Genomic DNA, 18,434 nt, shown 5'->3' with positions numbered 1-18,434 from the left:
GCCACACAGGTCTTTTTTCTGTTCTTTGAACATGCCAAGCTCCTTCCCATAGGACCTGTGGACTGCTTGTTCCCTTTTCCCGGAACACTTTTCCTCAGATCTTTACGTGGCTAGCACCTCTCATCATCCCTACAGACACACACACACACACACTTCTTGGAAATCACCAGTGGTCCCTTCTTCAAGTTGAGTGCACTTTTTTTTTAAAATTTATTTTATTTATTTGTGGCTGAGTTGTGTCTGTTACTGTGCACATGCTTTCTCTAGTTGCAGCGAGTGGGGGCTACTCTTTGTTGCAGAGCACGGGCTCTAAGCGGGCAGGCTTCATTAGTTGTGGCTCGCGGGCTCTAGAGAGCAGGCTCAGTAGTTGTGGCGCATGGACTTAGTTGCTCCGCAGCATGTGGGATCTTCCCCGACCAAGGCTCGAACCCGGTCCCCTGCATCGGCAAGTGGATTCTTAACCACTGCGCCACCAGGTAAGCCCTGAGTACACTTTTAAAATTTTAATAGAAGTATAACATACATATTAAACAGTGCACAAATCATAAGTGTACAGCTTGATAAACTTTCATATAGTGAATGCCTCTATATAATTTGCACTCATCAAGAAACATTAACATTATTTGTGAATTATTCTTCAATAAAGCTAAAAAATTTTAAAAAGAAACATTATTAACACCGCAGAAACAACCTCTCATGTCCCTTCTCAGTCACTATTTTCCCAGAGAATAACTACTATACTGATTTTTAAAAATATATTTATTTATTTATTTGGCTGCATCAGATTTTAGTTGTGGCATGCAGGATCTTTTTTTTTTTTTTTAGTTGCAGCACGTGGGATCTAGTTCCCTGACCAGGGATTGAACCTGGGCCCCCTGCATTGGGAGTGTGGAGTCTTAGCCACTGGACCACCAGGGAAGTCCCTATACTGACTTTTAACATCAAATATTTGTTTTGCCTGTTCTTAAACATCATATACATGGAATTGTGCTATTTTCTGTCTTTCACTCAACATTAAATTTGTGAGATTCAGCCAAGTTACATGAAGTTGTAGATCTTTAATTATCGTTGCTGTATAGTCTCTACTGTATGAGTATATCCAGCGTATTCACTCTACTGTTGATGGGAGATTTCAGTTGTGTCCACTTTTTGTCTATTACAGTTAGTACTGCCATGAACTGTCATAACCTTTTGCACTTTTAATAGCCTTACTGAGGTACAACTTAAATACCATACAATTCACTCATTGCTAAGTGTATGATTTAATTAATTCTTAGTAAATTTATACAGTTGTGCAGTAAAGACCACAATCCAGTTTTTTTTTTTTTTTTTTGCGGTACGCGGGCCTCCCACTGCCGTGGCCTCTCCCGCTGCGGAGCACAGGCTCCAGACGCGCAGGCTCAGCGGCCATGGCCCACGGGCCCAGCCGCCCCGCGGCACATGGGATCCTCCCAGACCGGGGCACGAACCCGTATCCCCTGCATCGGCAGGCGGACCCCCAACCACTTGCGCCACCAGGGAGGCCCCACAATCCAGTTTTAAAACACTTCCATCACCCCCAAAAGTTGTGTTGTGTCTGTTTGCAGTCATTTCCTTCTCTCACCTCAGCCCTGGATGACCACTGATCTACTTTCTGTCTCTACAGCTTTGCATTTTCTAAAATTTTCATATAAGTGCAATGTAGTCTTTGGTGTCTGGCTTCTTTCGCTTAACATAATGTTTTTTGAGGTTCATCCATGTTGATGTATGAATCAGCAGTCTGGTCCTTTTTTATTGCTGAGTAGTGTTCCATCACAGTGATATAGAACATTTTGTTTGTGTACTCACCAGTTGATGGGCATTTGGATTACATATTTCCAGTTTGGGGCTATTATGAATAATGCTGTTATTGACATTCATGTTCAAATCTTTGTGTGGACATATGATTTCATTTCTCTTGGGTAAATACCTAAAAGTAGGATGGCTGGATCAGATGGTAAATATATATTTAATATTTTAAAAAATTCAAAAATTTCCAAAGTGGCTCTACCATCTTACATTTCCACCAACAATGCATGAGGAATCTAGTTTGTTTCCTACAAAGTTTACCACTTTTAGTTGACAAAGCTGTGGATTTTTGCTCTCTGTCAAATTATTATCCATGTTTTATAGGTAAATAAACTGAGGCTTAAGGAGACCAAGAATTTGACCATTCACATAGCTAATAAGTATCAGAATGGGGATTCTAACTTTGGTTTTTGTTACAAGGTTCATACTCATTCCATTGACATGAATTGAGATGTATACTTGAATACTCAAGAGATCCCCACCCCCTCTGCAAAAATAGATTATTCATTGTTTTTTGCTCTCAAAGGCAAAGCTCTATTTTAGGAAGGGGTTTTCTTTAGCTCTTAAAAATTTATTTATTTTAGAGAGAACTTGGATCCTTACCTAACATCATACACACAAATAAACTCAAAATGGATCAAAGACCTAAATATAAGATCTAGAGAACTATATGGACTTCCCTGGTGGTCCAGTGGTTAAGACTCTGCGCTTCTAATGCAGGGGGCGTGGGTTTGATCCCTGGTTGGGGAAATTCCTCATGCCTCGTGACCAAAAAAAACCCCACAAACCCCAAAAACCTATAAAACTCTTAGAAGAAAACACAGGATAAAAGCTTCATACCATTGTATTTGGCAATGAGTTCTTAAATGTGATACCGAAGACACAGGCAACAAAAGAAAACATAGGGACTTCCCTGGTGGCGTGATGGTTAAGAATTCACCTGCCCATACAGGGGACACGGGTTCGAGCCCTGGTCCGGGAAGATCCCACATGCCACAGAGCAACTAAGTCTGTGCGCCACAACTACCGAGCCTGCCCTCTAGAGCCCAAGAGCCACAACTGCTGAGCCCGCGTGCCACAACTACTGAAGCCCGTGTGCCTAGAGCCTGTGCTCTGCAACAAGAGAAGCCACCGCAGTGAGAAGCCCGTGCACCAAAACAAAGAGTAGCCCCCGCTCGCCACAACTAGAGAAAGCCTGTATGCAGCAATGAAGACCCAACACAGCCAAATATAAATAAATAAATTAATTAATTTTAAAAAAAGAAAACAGACAAATTGGAGCTCATGAAAATTAAAAACTTTTGTGCATCAAAGGATACAATCGACAGAGTAAAAAGACAACCTACAGAATGGTAGAAAATATTTGCAAGTCACATATCTCATAAGAGGTTAATATCCAGAGTATATAGAGGACTACTAAAACTCAAAAACAACAACAAAAACCCAATTCAAAGTTGGGCAAAGGACTTGAATCGACATTTTTCCGAGGAAGATATACAGATGGCCAATAAGCAAATGAAAAGATGCTCAATATCACTAATCATCAGGGAAATGCAAATCAAAACCACAAGATACCACTTCACACTCATTAGGATGGTTATTTTTTTTTTTAATGGAAAATAAGTGTTGGTGAGGATGTGGAGAAATTGGAACACTGTGCACTCTTGGTGGGAATGTAGAGTGGTACAGCTGCCATGGAAAACAGTATGGCAGTCCCTCAAAAATTGAAAAACGGAATGATCCAGCAATTCCACTTCTGGGTATATACCCAAAATAATGGAAAGCAGGGTCTTGGAGAGATATTTGTACACCGATGTTCATAGCAGCATTATTCACAATAGCCAAAAGGTAGGCGCAACCTAAGTATATCCATTGATGGAAGAATGGATAAGCGAAATGTGGTATACAGATATATATATATATATATAAAATGGAATATTTTTCATCCTTTTAAAAGAAGGAAATTCTGACACATGCTATAGGATGAACCTTGAGGACATTATGCTAAGTGAAATAAGCCAGTCACAAAAAGATAAATTCTATATGATTCCACTTATATGAGGCACCTAGAACAGTAAAATTGAGAGACAGAATGTATAATGGTGGTTGCCAGGGGCTTCCTGGGAGAGGGAAATGGGGAGTTATTGTTTCATGGGTATGGAATTTCGGTTTTGCAAGATGAAACAAGTTCTCGGGATGGATGATTGCACGACATTATAAATGAACTTAATGTCACTGAACACATAAAAACAGTTAAGATGGTAAATTTTATGTTGTGACTTTTACTACAATTTTTAAAAATTAAAACATTCATTCATTCACTCATTAAGTTTGCAATATTCCAGGCACTCTACTAAGGGCGAGGGATACAAATGTAAACAATACCCTGTTCATGCCTGCAAGGAACTTATAGGCTAGTGTGACCATCAGACAGGTGGGCACAGTGTGACCAGGGTTGTGGGAGCCTGTCGGAGGGGCACCTTAGTCCCCTATGTATGTCAGACCCAGCATATGTTTAACAAATAACAGAAGTCGGCAAAGCAATAAATGCTACAAGATCTGTGCCTTTGATTCATTATCAGAAAACTCTCTCCTAGGCAGAGCTGGAGATGGTGAGTCTGCTACTACCCAAGTGGTTTGGTTCAGAGGCCAAAAAATGATTTGCTGGGAATATTACTGAGGGTATTTCTAAGTTACTTAGAACATGTGAGCATCGTCCTTTTTTCTCACTACTCCTTCCAGATGGAATCTTCTATTGATTTTATTACTATTCTATTCACTCAGCTCCCACTTCCAATACTCTTGTCTGGGTTATGACAACAGCTTCATCTTCCTATGACCAGAGTCCACTCCACTAATTCATTCTCTGCACTGCAGTCAGTCATCCCTACTTAAAACACTTCAGTGGCTCCACATTACCCTCAGAATACTCCAGACTCCTTAGTGTGGTGTCTTAGCTCAGGCTGCCATAACAATATATCACAGACCTGGTGGCTTTAGCAGCAGGAGTTTATTTCTCATTAAGGTCTGGAAGCTGGGAAGTAAGATCAAGGTGCCCATCCATTAGGTTCCCTGGTGGGGGCCCTCTTCCTGCCTTGGAGACAGCCTTCCCACTGTGTCCTCACATGGTGGAGAGAGAGCACTTTGGTCTTTCTTCCTCTTCTTATAAGGACCCTAATCCCATCATGGGGGTGCTACCCTCATGACCTCATCTAAACCTAATTACCTCTCAAAGGCCCAAACTCCAAATACCATCACATTGGGTGTTGGGGCTTCAACATATGAATTTTGGGGGCACAAATATTCAGTCCATAATATGTGGCTTCTCCAGCCTTTCAGGGCCCCTGTTTTCCTCTTTATCCCCATCTCTCTCACTGCTTCCCTTTAGTCTGCAACCTAGCCATGCTGATAGCTGGCAATACTTGAATGCCCCTTGTTCTTGCTTCTTTCTAGGCCTTTGTACAAGCCATTCCCTCTACCTAGAATGACTTTTCCCCTCTTTTGCTAGGATAACTCCTATTTGTACTTTAGGTGTCCTCTGCAAAGAAGCTTCCTGGGCCCCAAACCAGGTCAGGTGTCCCTCATCTTGGTTTCTGCTCTTGAGCGCCTTGTGCATTTCCCTGCGGTGGCTCTCATCACACTGCATCGTTGTCTCTCCTGCCCCACCATCCACCACCCCAGTGAACTCCCTGAAGGCAGGACAGGCCTCGTTCACCTCAGCACGTAGTACAATGTGTGGCTAACGATGTATGTACAATGAATACTTTGGTTTGTATAGCGCTCTGTACTTTTCAGAGTGTCGTGATACAAATTAACTCATCTATAGAGGTATAATTATATTTCCTTACTTAACATTCATTCCTCCTGAATAAAATATTCCTTTAAAAATATTACTTTTACAAACAAGATTTCTGTGAAGTCAATAATCCACTATGTCACTAATGTGACTGAGTCAGGGGTCAAACTGTCTCATTTTTCCTGATTATACTAGAAGAGTTTGTGAAAAAGCAGATTTCTTTCTATAACCCAGCAGGACCCTATGGGGCCTTCCTGGGACAGACCCCTCTCCTGTAGTCTCTGCTTTAGCTCCTCTGTGAATTATCTAGATAATCATATCTGATGCACATTTCCTGAGTAGTTTTACAGATGTTAAAACTCCCACCAAATGGAAGAAATTAACTACTTGATGATGATGAGCCCATAGCCCCCAGACCTACTGGCGCCTAAGGATTGATAATGTTACCCCTGTGACATTGTCCTGTTACCTCACCATCAACCAATCAGAGAATTGTGCACAAGCTGTTCACAGACCCTGGGATGCCCCTCCCTCACTTTGCCTTTAAAAATGCTTTGCTGGGACTTCCCTGGTGGTCTATTGGGTAAGACTCTGTGCTTCCACTGCAGGGGGCACTGGTTCAATCCCTGGTGTGTGTGGGGGACTTCCCTAGTGGTCCCTGGTGGTTAAGAATCCGCCTTCTAATGCAGGGGATGCGGGTTCGATCCTTGGTCGGGGAACTAAGACCCCACATGCCACAGGGAAACTAAGCCCGTGCGCTGCAGCTAGAGAGCCCATGCACTGCAACTACTGAGCCTGTGTGCCACAACTAAAGACAAGCCTGTGCACCACAACTAGAGAGAAGCTTGTGCGCTGCGACGAAGGATCCAGCGTGTCACAACTAAGACTCGACCCAGACAAAAACAAACAAACAAAACAAAACAAAACAAACCATTAGGGAGTTTGCATGTTTTGAGTACTAGCTTTCCTGAACTCCTTGCTTGGTGCCCTGCAATAAGTGCTGTACTTTCCTTCACCACAACCCAGTGTCCATAGATCAGCTTTACTGTGTGTGGGCGAGAGGATTCAAGTTTGGTTCGGTAACATTTTTATTTTTTATTTTTTTGCAGTACGCGGGCCTCTCACTGTTGTGGCCTCTCCCGTTGCGGACTACAGGCTCTGGTTGCTCAGGCTCAGCGGCCATGGCTCACGGGCCCAGCTGCTCCGTGGCACGTGGGATCTTCCAGGACTGGGGCACGAACACGTGTCCCCTGCATCGGCAGGCGGACTCTCAACCACTGCGCCACCAGGGAAGCCTGGTTTGGTAACATTTTGAATGACTTGATGGAGGTAGGTGTCTGTGAGGGTGCAGTGGGGGAATGGGTATTGGCTCAGCTGGTGATCTGACCTTAGGAGTTTGCATCCCTGGCTTCCTGGTGGCAGAAATTGGGAGGCAGGACTAGGAAGGGAATGCCTGTGGCTTGGAGGAAGCTCTTAGCTCTTAGAATCACAGAACTTTAGTCTTAGGTCATTTGGTTCAACCTCTGCCTTGAAGAAGTGGGGAAAGAGATCTAGTATTTTGCCCAGAAAAACCTCAGAAGACCTCCCACCAATCTTGTTTTCCCTCTCCCAAAAGCCTGAAGTTGGAGGTCACGAGGCTTCTGATCTCAATCAAAATATCTCTCAGAAGCATTTATCCCCTCTCTTTCAGTAGCATCATCTGAATAGTATGCTCTGGATAGATGATGGGTTAATATTGCTACATAGAAACTCATGGAAGGCATAGTCCTTGGCCTCTAGGAACTTACAAATCAAGACCAAGTGTATAAAAATGATTTGCACATGCCGTCAAGTCAAAAGAAAGTTTTAAATATAGCTTTTATTTGAAAGCTGAACCAGACATTAAATCAAAATAATTTTTATTTTTTTGCTTTTGCTTGGACTTTCCACTTCGTATATGTAGATGCTCAAAAACTATGATTTAGATTTAGGAAAGTGCTGATGTCGGAAAGTGGATGTTGGTTTTTCCCCAGGGTGCAGAGGAGTCAGAGTAGGGAAGGAAGGATGACATCACTGAGCACCTCCGGCACAGTGAGGATTGTCATTCCCACTTCTCTGTAGGACTCTGAGGTACAAGGATTCCCCACGGTTAGGTTGCTAATAGTTGTGTGTGTGTGTGTCTGTGGTTTGAACCCGGTTCTGTCATCAGAGCCACACAGGCTGCTAAGAAGCAGAAAGTCTGGCATTCTGGGTCCCAATTATCAATGTGAAATAAGGCCAGTTAAGTTCAGAAGGAGGTTATCTGGTTCAAGCCTGCCTTTTACATATGGAGGCACCGAACCCCTAAACGACAGAGCAGCCAGCCTGCAGCAGGGCAGAAGGCAGTGTATGTGTGTGGGCTAGGTGTGGCCCAGCGCTGACACACAGGAAGCCTGAAGTGAGAAAGGATGATTCCATCCAAGAAAGAGAAGCAGAAAAATGGCTATTCTCATCCCCACACTCAAGGTGTGAATTCCTTTCTTGAGTCATAGTAATTTTCCAAAAATTCTGATTCCTGGTACTTTAGGCTCTCAGCCCAGTATTTATCTTTGTCCCCAGACTCCACACCCTTCAAGGTGCCTCACAGTCCAGCACGGAGTGGGGGGCTCCCGCAGCTGCACATCATTCTCTGTCACCCCTGGCCCCCAAACCCAGGGTCTCACCTCTAGACAACTGTGTCTTTCAAAAACTTCTTCCCTGGCACTTCCTCACTGACGGATAAAATCTTTCCCAAGGCATGGTCCTTATATTTACCTTTGTACACAGCTTTTGCTTTTATAATGTGCTTTCTTGCCCACCTTCTCACTTGATCCTCATAAACACCCCAAGTGAGGTAGGAGGAAAGGGATTATTACTCCCATTTTACAGGAAAGAGACTGAGGCTGCCCTCCTGATTCTCCAGTGTCATCAGCAAACATTTATGGGTCTAAGCCTCACACTGGCTCAGCAGTGCTCCTTTGACACAGGTTCTAGGTTTTCTCCTTTTCTTCTCACGTTTCCTGGAATCCCAGTGGGTTTTACACAGCAGGCACGCTACAAATATAGCTGATGATCCATGGCTAACCGAAGGCTGCAGTCAAAAGCTTTGTGTTGCTTTGGCGGTGCCCCTGTAGACTCCTTAGCTGATTTCCAAGTGAATCGCATGCCACTCCTGTCCCTTTCCTGTTTATAATTCATCGTCTAATCAGGTTTTTCAGGGGACGTAAGTTTGCAAACTTCCATTTTATCCAAATGGCTCTGTTTTGTTTTTCCTTGCCTAAATGTTAGGCATCCAACCTGATGGGTTTCACAAATTAATGTAATTTATTTTCCATTTTGTCAGTGCAAAACAAAGGTGTTCTTAAGACAAAGCACTGAAGACCACAGTCCTTCCTCCTCTTCTATTTCTTGAGTCAGCAGCAAGTAAACAGTTCTGTAAACATGTGTGGGTCTATGTCCTTGTGTGTGTGGACCCGCTGCTTTTTTCCATCCTTAACTGGTTTTGTCCTAGTTTACCAAGTGGCCTTGTCTTAGTCAAAATGGAGATTCCCGTAGCATCTGGACTTTCATCAAGGCCCGTTTCAGTTGCTCGTAGGTGACGAACATCACCACATTCCAGGCTCCCAAACGCAAAAATGAGGGTGTAAATCTGATGAGAGAAACAACCACATGGTCAGGTGGGTGGACTGGAGTCCCACAGGGATCTATGTGCTCTCCCCACTCGGTGCTGGTGCCAAAGGACTAGCCTTCTGTTAGTCACGAGCATTTTCTGAGATTGTTCAGTCATTTTCTTCTCTACTGAAGGAATTTAGGCAGAAGCTGGAGTTGGGAAAGGAAAGAAAACTCACATTTTGAGCCGTGTTTCTGTGTCAGGCAGTTAATTCTCACAGTTCTATCAGGTAGCTATGATTGTTGCCAGTTTTTTCCTCTTCAGAAACCGAGGTTAAGTAGCTCAGTTAAACCACCTGACTCCATTCTGCTGCTGGGTGTTTCTGGGCTCATTTACAACCTGATTGGCCACCCCTGCGGAGACCTCAGCCTCCAGCTGGAGGCCCCCCAGGGCAAAAACAACGTGACACCAAATTTAGCTACTCTCCGGAGCGCCTGCGGTAGGTAGCGCGGCTGGGCGAGAGCCGCCGCTCGACTGTGCTTCGCAGACTCAGGGAGCGGCCCGACCCCTGCCTCTTCCTCAGCCTGTCTCTCCGCTAATCCTCTCCTGGTCCTCTCAGCTCCTGCCAGACGCTTCCTCCCACACCTTTGCCCATGTTGCGCCTTCTGCTTGGAATATCTCCTTCTCTCCTTGCCGGGCTGTTCGCTCTTGGCTCCTTGGGACTCAGCTTGGGCACCAGAACCTCCCACCAAGGCCTCTCCTGAATCCTCAGCCTGGGCCCCTCACAGGACGTATAGCACGGGGACAACGAATGTGAACTCTGGCGTTAGACCTGGATTCACATCCTAGCTTGACCAGCTTCTTTTTTTTTTTTTTTTTTTTTTTTTGCGGTACGCGGGCCTCTCACTGCTATGGCCTCTCCCGCCGCGGAGCACAGGCTCCGGACGCGCAGGCTCAACGGCCATGGCTCACGGGCCCAGACACTCCGCGGCATGTGGGATCCTCCCGGACCGGGGCACAAACCTGTGTCCCCTGCATTGGCAGGCGGACTCTCAACCACTGCGCCAGCAGGGAAGCCCCTGACCAGCTTCTTGAACTTAATCTTTCTCAGCCTCAGCTTACTTATCTGTAACATGAGGACAGCAACACCTACCGCACGGAGTTGTCGAGAGGATTAAATGAGTTAAGGTACAGCACATAGCACAAGGCTCGGTATTAGTAAATCCTCAATAAATGTCCCTTACTGGTTGGCTGCTCTTCAAAGGAAGCACAGCACAGGGCCCAGCACCCGCAAGATGCTCAGTGAATGTTTGCCAAGTGAAAGTACAAACCGAGACAAGTGGCTACAGCTGAAGAGTGAAATGATGGAGGCACTTACAGGAAAAGGACTGTCAGCTGGAACTCAGTTTTGTGACGTCATCCCAGGGTCGAGAACATGGTTGCTTGTTGGGCCCAATCTAACGCTGGGCGCCAGAAAACTGTCCTCAGTGGTGGAGGTAAGAGGGCCAAGCAAAGAGCTTAGCGTGGGATGGACGATGTGCATGGTATCTGATGGTCAGGGTTTGAGTCGTGGCTCTGCCGTTCAAACTTTGTGAGCTGGGACAAGTTCTGTGACCCTTCTGAGCCTCAGTCTCTTCCCCAGTAAATGTGGAGAACACGGCCCAGTTCAGGGGGGTGAGATAGTATTTGTGAAGTGCTTAGCAAAAGCCCTCATACTTAGGGACTTAGCAGTCACGATGATTGTTAATGACTACACTATTGAGTGCTGCCTTGGTGCTGGGGACTCTGGGATATGGAAGATGTATACAGTTGACCGTTGAACAACACAGGTTTGAACCGTGAGGGTCCACTTATACACAGATCTTTTTTCAATATTAAATACTACAGTACTGTATGATCTGCAGTTGGTTGGATCCGTGGTTGGTTGAATCTGTGAATGTGGAACCAGGGATATGGAGGGACCATGGCGACGGAGGAGCCTCATGTATGGAGGGCCGACTATAAATTGTCCACGTATTTTCAACTGCATGGGGTCCGTGCCCCTGACCCTCGCATTGTTCAAGGGTCAACTGTAAAAGCCACAGTCCTTGGCTGCAAGGAGCCTGCACTCTAGCATGGGGGATAATTTAAACTTACAAATACTATAATATTGATACAAAGTAGGAAGTGGTAGATCCCATACAAATGGTGTGGAGGAAGGATCACTGAAGTTCTCAGAGGGGGAAAATTTACCCCTGAGAGTGTTAGGGAGGAGGTGGCATTTGAACTAGTCTTGAAGGACAGCTAAGATGTAGAGCATGTGGATGGCACAGGAAGGGCATTCCATGCAGAGGGACCAGTAAATGCCAAGGCAGAGCAGCAAGAAAACATGAAGCACATCGGGCACTAGGGCTGCCGACTGTGGTATCCACGGTGACGGTGGTGGGTCGGGGAAAAGTCTCAGGATTACCAACCACCTTTCCCTCCTCCTCCCCTGCCCAGGACGTTTGGGAATGGCACTTTGACCTATGCCTAGACTCCTTTTGCTCAGATAAGCCTCCCTGACTCTCCAAATCAGACCTGGTCCACTCTCCCTAAAAATCATTTCCGTAGGTCTTTATACTTGTCCTTTGTGGCATTTACACCTGTGCTGTTCACTAGTGTGTTTCCAGGTGGACCCATGGTAAACACAGTCCACATGGGGGGAAGGAAGAGAGGTGGGGAGGGAGGCCTGCTTCTCTAGGAGGGGGGACTGGCAGCAGGAGGGGAGGCTCACCCCTTATAGAAGGCTGTGGGGCCCTCCTGGGTCACCATCTTCAGCATACAGTCGAAGGGGCTGCGGTACTGGCCTGGGGGTGAGTTCATATACCGGGTCTTCACCACATCCACTGGGGAGGCCACCACTGTGGCACAGAAGCCAGCTCCAAAGGCAGAGACGAAGTGGCAGGGGAAGTTGTCTGTCGCAGGTTAGGGAAGAGCAAATACTGGGCTGTGAGATGGGGAGTGCCCTTGCTTTCTGTTTCATGTGTGTCCACTGTTTGTCCCTCATGAAATTGTGAACTCCCTGAGTGTAAGGATAGTGGTTTCCAAATCTCTCACAGTGCCCAGGGCGGAGCTCTTGGTAAGGACTCGTAAAACAGAACTGGGCTCTCCCAGAGTTGGAAGGTAATCCAGTCCAACCACCTAGTTGGAGGAAACTGTAGTCAGAGAAGGTGACCCTTGCTTAAAGGTGCACGGGGACAGGTGGCATGGGGCTGGAAGTCAGGTCTCAGGCCTCCTGTCCGGGGTTCTTTCCTACTCATCATCATCATGTGCTGGTCACTTCTTGCTGGGCGCTGCACCTCCCTCTACTTCTAAAGCCCAGTTGCCTGTGGGTAGTGCCCACTCTCTGGTGTCCCAGGTTCCCTCTCTGCTATGGGAGGGCTGTCTGCCTGGAGCCCAGGGCCTCACCGGTGAGCAGGTGGTAGTCTAGCAGCTTCTCCTTGATGATGTCGTAGGTCACCATCTCAGCACAGTTGATGATGGCGTTCCTCGTGATGTTGGGCAGAGTTCCTGTCAGGGAGGGGGTGGGGCTGATGAGTGGGGAAGAGGAGAAATGGAACCCCTGGCTGCAAGGCCCCAGGCCCCAGTTGGGGGGACATGGTGCCCCATTCCAGGGGTCTCAGAGGAGCCCACCTCAGGTGGGCAGATTCCATACCTTCCTTTCTGCTGTTTAAAAACTCTCAGGTTATCCATGTCCATCTTAGAGACAAAAAACAGAGAGGCCCTCTTGTGTTCGTTTGGGCCACAGTTCAGAGGATAATCTGCAATATCTATCAGAATTAAAATATGCCTCCCTGAGACCTGGCTAGAGGCAGAAAAGGAAGCCTTTCTTTGTAAGAGGGAGGCTAGGCTCTTGGAACAGCGACAGGATGTAGCCCTGGCGGGGCCCGTGGAGAGCGTCAAGACCATCCCCCTGGTTGCACAGATGAGGGCCGGGCTCCAGGAAGGCACACAGCAAGTGAGGCTGTGACCCAGGTGTCCTGCCTTTAACCTTCACTGAGTCACTCTTTCCTCTGCCAGATTCACGTGCGCCCCGGCCACATGTGGGAGAGACAACAGCATTTGTCAAGGTGGCCACCACTCAGACACGTAGGGAACCCTAAAGCCTTGTTCCCAAGGAAGCCCCCTCCTCATGGCTGCTTCCCCCAGTGGCCTCTGTTTCTTCTCCATGCCCTGCAGTCACCCTCGTCGGCCTTTGCTGGGGAGGCCCTTCCCTCCCTCTCTGCTGAGACAGCTCAGCCTTGGAGGCCCAGATGGTGCATCACCGCCCCCAGCCCACATGGCCCCTCCTGCCTCTGGACCTGCCCCTGCGCGTGCACCCAGCACATCCTGCCCCGTGGAATAGCTGCTCCTTGACATGTTCCCTCTCCTCTGTGTGACTGTGAGAGCCACGAGGATGTCTTCTATTCATTTCTCTCTCCCTCACAGTCCTGCACGTGGTGAAGAGTTGGCAAACTGAACTGAATTTGGGTCAGGGTAGCGGGTCAGCTGGGATGTTGCAATGGTTGGGATGTTCCTTTAGAGTCGCGGGAATACATGTGCCGGGAGCTCCCCCCTGGCCCAGTTCCCTGCTCCAGCCCTAGGGTAGGGAAATCACTGCCCAAGACCCCCTGAACCTGGAGTCCAGACCTACCTTTCCACAGGCCCCGAACCCCTTCCTCCCTGGCGATGGTCCTGTAGGCATCCATTGTCCCGCTGTACTTCCTATTGCTCCCGGGCCCAGTGTGCACGCTGGCCTGAAATCGGATCTTCACCACATCCGTGGGCTGGGCACAGGTTACTGCCATGGCCCCGGTGGTGCAGCCCGCCAAAATCCGTATAGTGATGCTGCAGTCTGGAGAGGAGGGGAGTGAGTGGACCAGTGTTCCGCCACCCAGCACCTCTCTGGGCCTGATGCTGATCTCTGGGGGCTTCCCCTGCTCGATGCCTTCCTCTCTTGGGCCAAGGTTCCAGAGCCTCCATAACGGAGGCTCAGAGTCTTCTCGTGAGCATGTTACCAACTTCTCGCGCCCCAGCTCTGCCTCTGAGTCTGCACTGCCCTGGTCTTCTGACCCACAGCCTAGATTCTGCTTCTGCCCACCCCCTCAGCACTCACGGTCCGATCCCTTGGGGGTGTAGAACTGCTTGACGGAGTCGTAGAGGCCGATGCGGACGGAGGCGAAGCTCATCTGGCGCTGCAGGCCGGCGACCAGCCCTTTGTAGGGGCTGCAGGGGCCCTCGGTGCGCACCATGGTCAGGATGGTGCCCAGCACCCCGCGGTACTGCGCGCTCCGGGCTGCCTGGTTCTCCCCCTGGATCTGAGGGACACCCCGCAGCGGTGTGAGGAGCTGGGTCGGGGGTGGACGGGGCTGTGTGCAGGGGGGCCTGCTTGGGGCTGGACCTCAGAACAAGCATGATCACAGCATCACATCCCGGTAAAAATGACATTTTTGTGTAGCAGTTTCCAGCCCAGAAACTGTTGTACACAGTGTGGTGTTGGATCCTTAGGGAAAACAGGGTGGATTGTTTTTCTTGGTACAAGTTGTCAGTGACTTGCCCAAGCTCACCCAGTAATTCCTTACTTCTACTTCTCACTTTTTGGCTTACAAAGTAGGGCAAGGCCATGAAGGGCCCTGGCACGTCCTGCCAAGGAATTAAGATCTTTTGGTCTTGGGTGATGGTGATGGGGAGGTGGCGATGCAGGGTCGTGGGCAGTGGGGTGAGTGGCCTGCTCAGGGTCCGCTGTGAGGAAGAGCGAGCGGGCAGACACTGCAGGTGCCCCGCTGGAGAACTCAGCCCCTCCGCTGATGGGAATAATGACCCTCGGCCAAAGGGCGCCTACCTGCAGGCGGACCTTGGCCGTGTCCAGTGGAAAGGTGAGGAGGTCAGCAAAGCAGGCCGCTGTGCCTGCCCCCAGGAACTTCACAGCCGTTGTGGGAGGCACCTCTGAAGGCTTCAGTCCAACCATGGTCCCAGGGGCTCTGCCCGGTCCCTCCCGGGCCCAGCGGAGGTCCAAGGAGAGAGGCTGCTGCACAGCCCTGGGCTTCAGTGCATGGAGGAGGCTGCAGGAGACAGGCCAGAGGAGGGGATAGAACTCATGCCCTCTGGGCCCATCCCCAGGCCCCCCTCAGAGTCAGGAGGGTGTTTATAAGGGAAAAGCCTGTGCATGGCTGTGCTTAGCTGTGTGGATTTGACTTATACGAACAGGTCACTTTCCTCCCTTATGTCTTGCCATCCTCACCCTGCCCCCTCTCCCCTCCCGGTTGGAGGTGGGTCTTCACTGTATAAAGGCCCAGGCAGGGACAGGCAACCCCCCAACCCCGTTCTCCTTCCCCAGCCTCAGGCTGCTTCCTGAGGTGTATGGAGAGAGAGCCTGCCAAGTCTCATCGCTTTAGGCCCTGCCATCCCAAATCAACAAAATAAATGTGCCTCATGGCTCAGTTAAACTGCTAGCCATCTTGGATGAGGGGTTGTAGTTGTTGTTTCCTCCAAGCCTGCCTGAATGTACTCTTCTTTACTTAAAACAAACACAGTCCTTCTCAGCCTGTGATTGCTTCTCTGTCACCAAAGACATTTAGCCTGTGACTAGAGATGTTTCCTCCCAACACTGTAGGACTCCCGGGCTGGTGGTCTGCTGTGGAGGGACGGGGTAGGGGGGGCAGTGACTGACCCTGGGCCCCTCTGCTGCTCGGCCTCCCCAGGGCTCTGAGGGGGACTGTGCCCCCTCCCTGCCCCCAGGGGTACACTTGTGCCTGCACCCATCTTACTGCTGGTGGACCACGGGCATGTGTACATGAGGGTCCTGGTTTAGCCTTGGTTACCTTGGGAAGCTGGCACAGGCCTTTGGTGCTGATGCCATCTCTTAGCAGTTCATACCCATGGGCACCCCAACTCACACACTCGGTGCCCCCCAGTGTGCTGGGATCCTGGACCCTTCAGCATTGTCACCCCTGGAGCCAGGGCCAGTCCCACAGAGTTAGCTGTTAAGTGGGCAGACTGTGTGCCCCCTTGTCTATGGTAATAGAAAAACTCTGGTCCTGTGGTGAGGAAACCTGAGTTCCTGCCCTGTCTTCATGGCTTACTAATGGGTGAGGGACATTAGATACATTATTTAACCTCTGTTGGGTGAATGGGAATGATATATTACCTATTCACCAGTGGTGAAATGGATTCCAAAAGATAGGGGTGACCACTTGAGGCTTCTTTCAGGACTGTGGTCTACAACTCTGGTTCTCCCTGTCCTGTCTCTTCAACCCACATGGCTCCCTGGACTCTAATGCTTGCTGTCACCTTTCCCTAGAAAAGTCTGTTCTTAAGGAGCTGATGTTTCTAATTCATGCTAAGGTGTAAGTGACTATCTTAATGATCAGCTATTTCTTGACCACTGTGGCAGGTACTAGGGGAGGAAAGATATGGAATGAATCATGTTTGGCCCTTGCCCCCAAGGAGCTTACATTCAGAAACACAGATAGGTGTAGAATTATCCAAAGGGAATGAAGGAGGTGAGATGGAGGATGGGTTGAGATGGGAGCTCACCAGCCACTGGATCCCAGTCTGGAAGCCTAGGTCATAGTGTGGAGGGATGGCTTTTGAATCCTGCCCCAGGGAAGGGGGTGCTTTTATTTTGATCTCTCCCAGCATGAAGTTGCACTTAACATTTTACTTTTATTTTTAAAACTTTTAAAATTGAGATATAGCTTACATATAAGGATTGTATGCATTTTGACGGTTACTGAGTCATAAAGGGAATTGTGCACCGATTCTGGAATGTTAGGCCTGGACAGCAAATGCAGGAGGAGATTTTCTGGATGGGGACCTCACCTAGTGTTCAAGCATAATTCAGATCATGTCACTCCCCTGTTTTAAAGCTCTCCAACCGCCCCCGCCCTGCCTAGTTATTCAGAACAAAGCCCAAAGTCCTTGTCATGGCCTATGAACCTCCTTAAGACCCAACTCATGCTAAGTTCTGTGCTTGGCGCTCCAGGAAATCTGGAGATGAGTAAAAACAGTCTGTGTGACTTGCCCGTGGGGAACTCTCAAGGGGTCTTCTGGGGGCATTAGACACACGCACACGTAACTGCAGTGCAAGATGGGCTGGATCAATGTTGGAGGGAAGGAACCATCAAGAAGGGACCCAAAGGAGGGAGAAACCCTCTCTCTTGTTTGTGAGGTAGAATTAGGACAGTTTCATGGTGGGGGGTGGGAGGAGGGCCTTGAAAGGTGGGCAGAATTTCAGCAGCTGGAGAAGTGGGAGGGGGGTTCCAGGTGCAGGGAAGGGCGTGCGCGCGTGCGCGAGTCCAGGGCACCGCTTAGGGTAGGAGGAGGGAATGGCTATGGGGCGTGAGGCTCTTGCAGTGGAGCTTTACACACCATCTCACCGAATTCTCGCAACTTTCCTGAGCGGTAGGCTCCGCCTTCCTCTCCCTGCGCTTGGATGAGCAAATGGAGGCTCAGGGATGTCGGCCTGCTCGGTGTTACCAGCCGCCAGTGTTGGAGCCTGCTTCACTCTGCTCGACTAGGCTTGAAACGGCCCTGGAAAGAGGGCCGGACAGCATTGAAATCCATTTTACAGGTGAGAACAGAGAGGCTTTAAGACGGGAAGAGACTTCCTCACGTTCACAGAACTCCAACCAGGTTCTTGTGGAGGCAATAAGGCCCCCTTCACCGTTCATGCCACTCAGGGGCCCCAGTGGATGTGGTAGTGTGGAGATCCACCATCTTGCTTTTTTGTTGAGGGCATTCAAAGCCCTTTAAATTACATGCAAAACCCCTCTCTAGGGAATTAAGTGCTAAGCACAGAGAACAAGAGCTTGGCGAGGAGGGCTGGGTGGGTGGGCATTGGTGTCCAGTTTGGCAGTGGAAGAAAATGTGCCCAGAGAGGCTGAGACCAGCGCACGGCACACAGTCAGGCCTCAGGCTCCCTCTGCAGTGCTCCTCCCACAGCCTGTCTGCCTGCCTTTCTGTGTTGCCTCCCTGAGACGATCTGGCCCCTTGGGAGGCTGGCGTGGAGCTGAGCCTGGCTGAGGGGACGGCACTGCAGGCGTGCTGGGGGGACACTGTCCTCCTTCCCCTGCGCCCTGCAGAAGCCCAGCAGCTGCCAGGCAGGCTCAGTCCTCGGCAGGGAGGCTCTGGCTCCTCTGTCTGGGGTTGGGATCAAAGTGCCTGGTTGTGTGTGGGAACAGCTGCCAGTACCTGCATCCTGTC

At 49.1% G+C, this 18,434-nt stretch overlaps 1 protein-coding gene across 4 annotated transcripts; it reads right to left on the bottom strand.

The window, feature by feature from the left end:
• Window positions 1-9,154: 9,154 nt before the first annotated feature.
• LOC132493260 (putative mitochondrial transporter UCP3) lies at window positions 9,155-15,198 on the bottom strand. Of its 4 annotated transcripts, none has more exons than XM_060103605.1 (6): window positions 15,073-15,198; window positions 14,343-14,548; window positions 13,885-14,078; window positions 12,660-12,761; window positions 11,986-12,166; window positions 9,155-9,269 (listed from the first exon to the last, which is right to left on the bottom strand). In XM_060103605.1, exons 1-6 carry the CDS (start codon window positions 15,196-15,198, stop codon window positions 9,155-9,157), a joined length of 924 nt encoding a protein of 307 aa, XP_059959588.1. The 4 variants fall into 4 exon arrangements, with proteins under 4 accessions (XP_059959588.1, XP_059959587.1, XP_059959589.1 ...); XM_060103604.1 differs by having other exon boundaries at window positions 13,885-14,085; window positions 14,347-14,548; XM_060103606.1 differs by lacking the exon at window positions 12,660-12,761 and having other exon boundaries at window positions 13,885-14,085; window positions 14,347-14,548.
• Between the last annotated feature and the right edge of the window lie 3,236 nt (window positions 15,199-18,434).

Source organism: Mesoplodon densirostris, chromosome 7 (genome assembly GCF_025265405.1).
Source record: "Mesoplodon densirostris isolate mMesDen1 chromosome 7, mMesDen1 primary haplotype, whole genome shotgun sequence".
Taxonomy (NCBI): Eukaryota; Metazoa; Chordata; class Mammalia; order Artiodactyla; family Ziphiidae; genus Mesoplodon; species Mesoplodon densirostris.
Note: the sequence above shows the minus strand (reverse complement) of the source record. Positions and strands in the feature narration are given on the sequence as shown.

Bases quoted from the DNA above. Each gene is read 5' to 3' on its own strand.
- LOC132493260 (XM_060103604.1), bottom strand. From the start codon at position 15,198: ATGGTTGGACTGAAGCCTTCAGAGGTGCCTCCCACAACGGCTGTGAAG. The intron at 12,167-12,659 runs GTGAGGCCCTGG...AACCTGCGACAG, and splicing joins AGACTACCACCTGCTCACCG to ACAACTTCCCCTGCCACTTC. The intron at 9,270-11,985 runs GTGAGCCTCCCC...TTCTCTCATCAG, and splicing joins CCCACAGCCTTCTATAAGGG to ATTTACACCCTCATTTTTGC.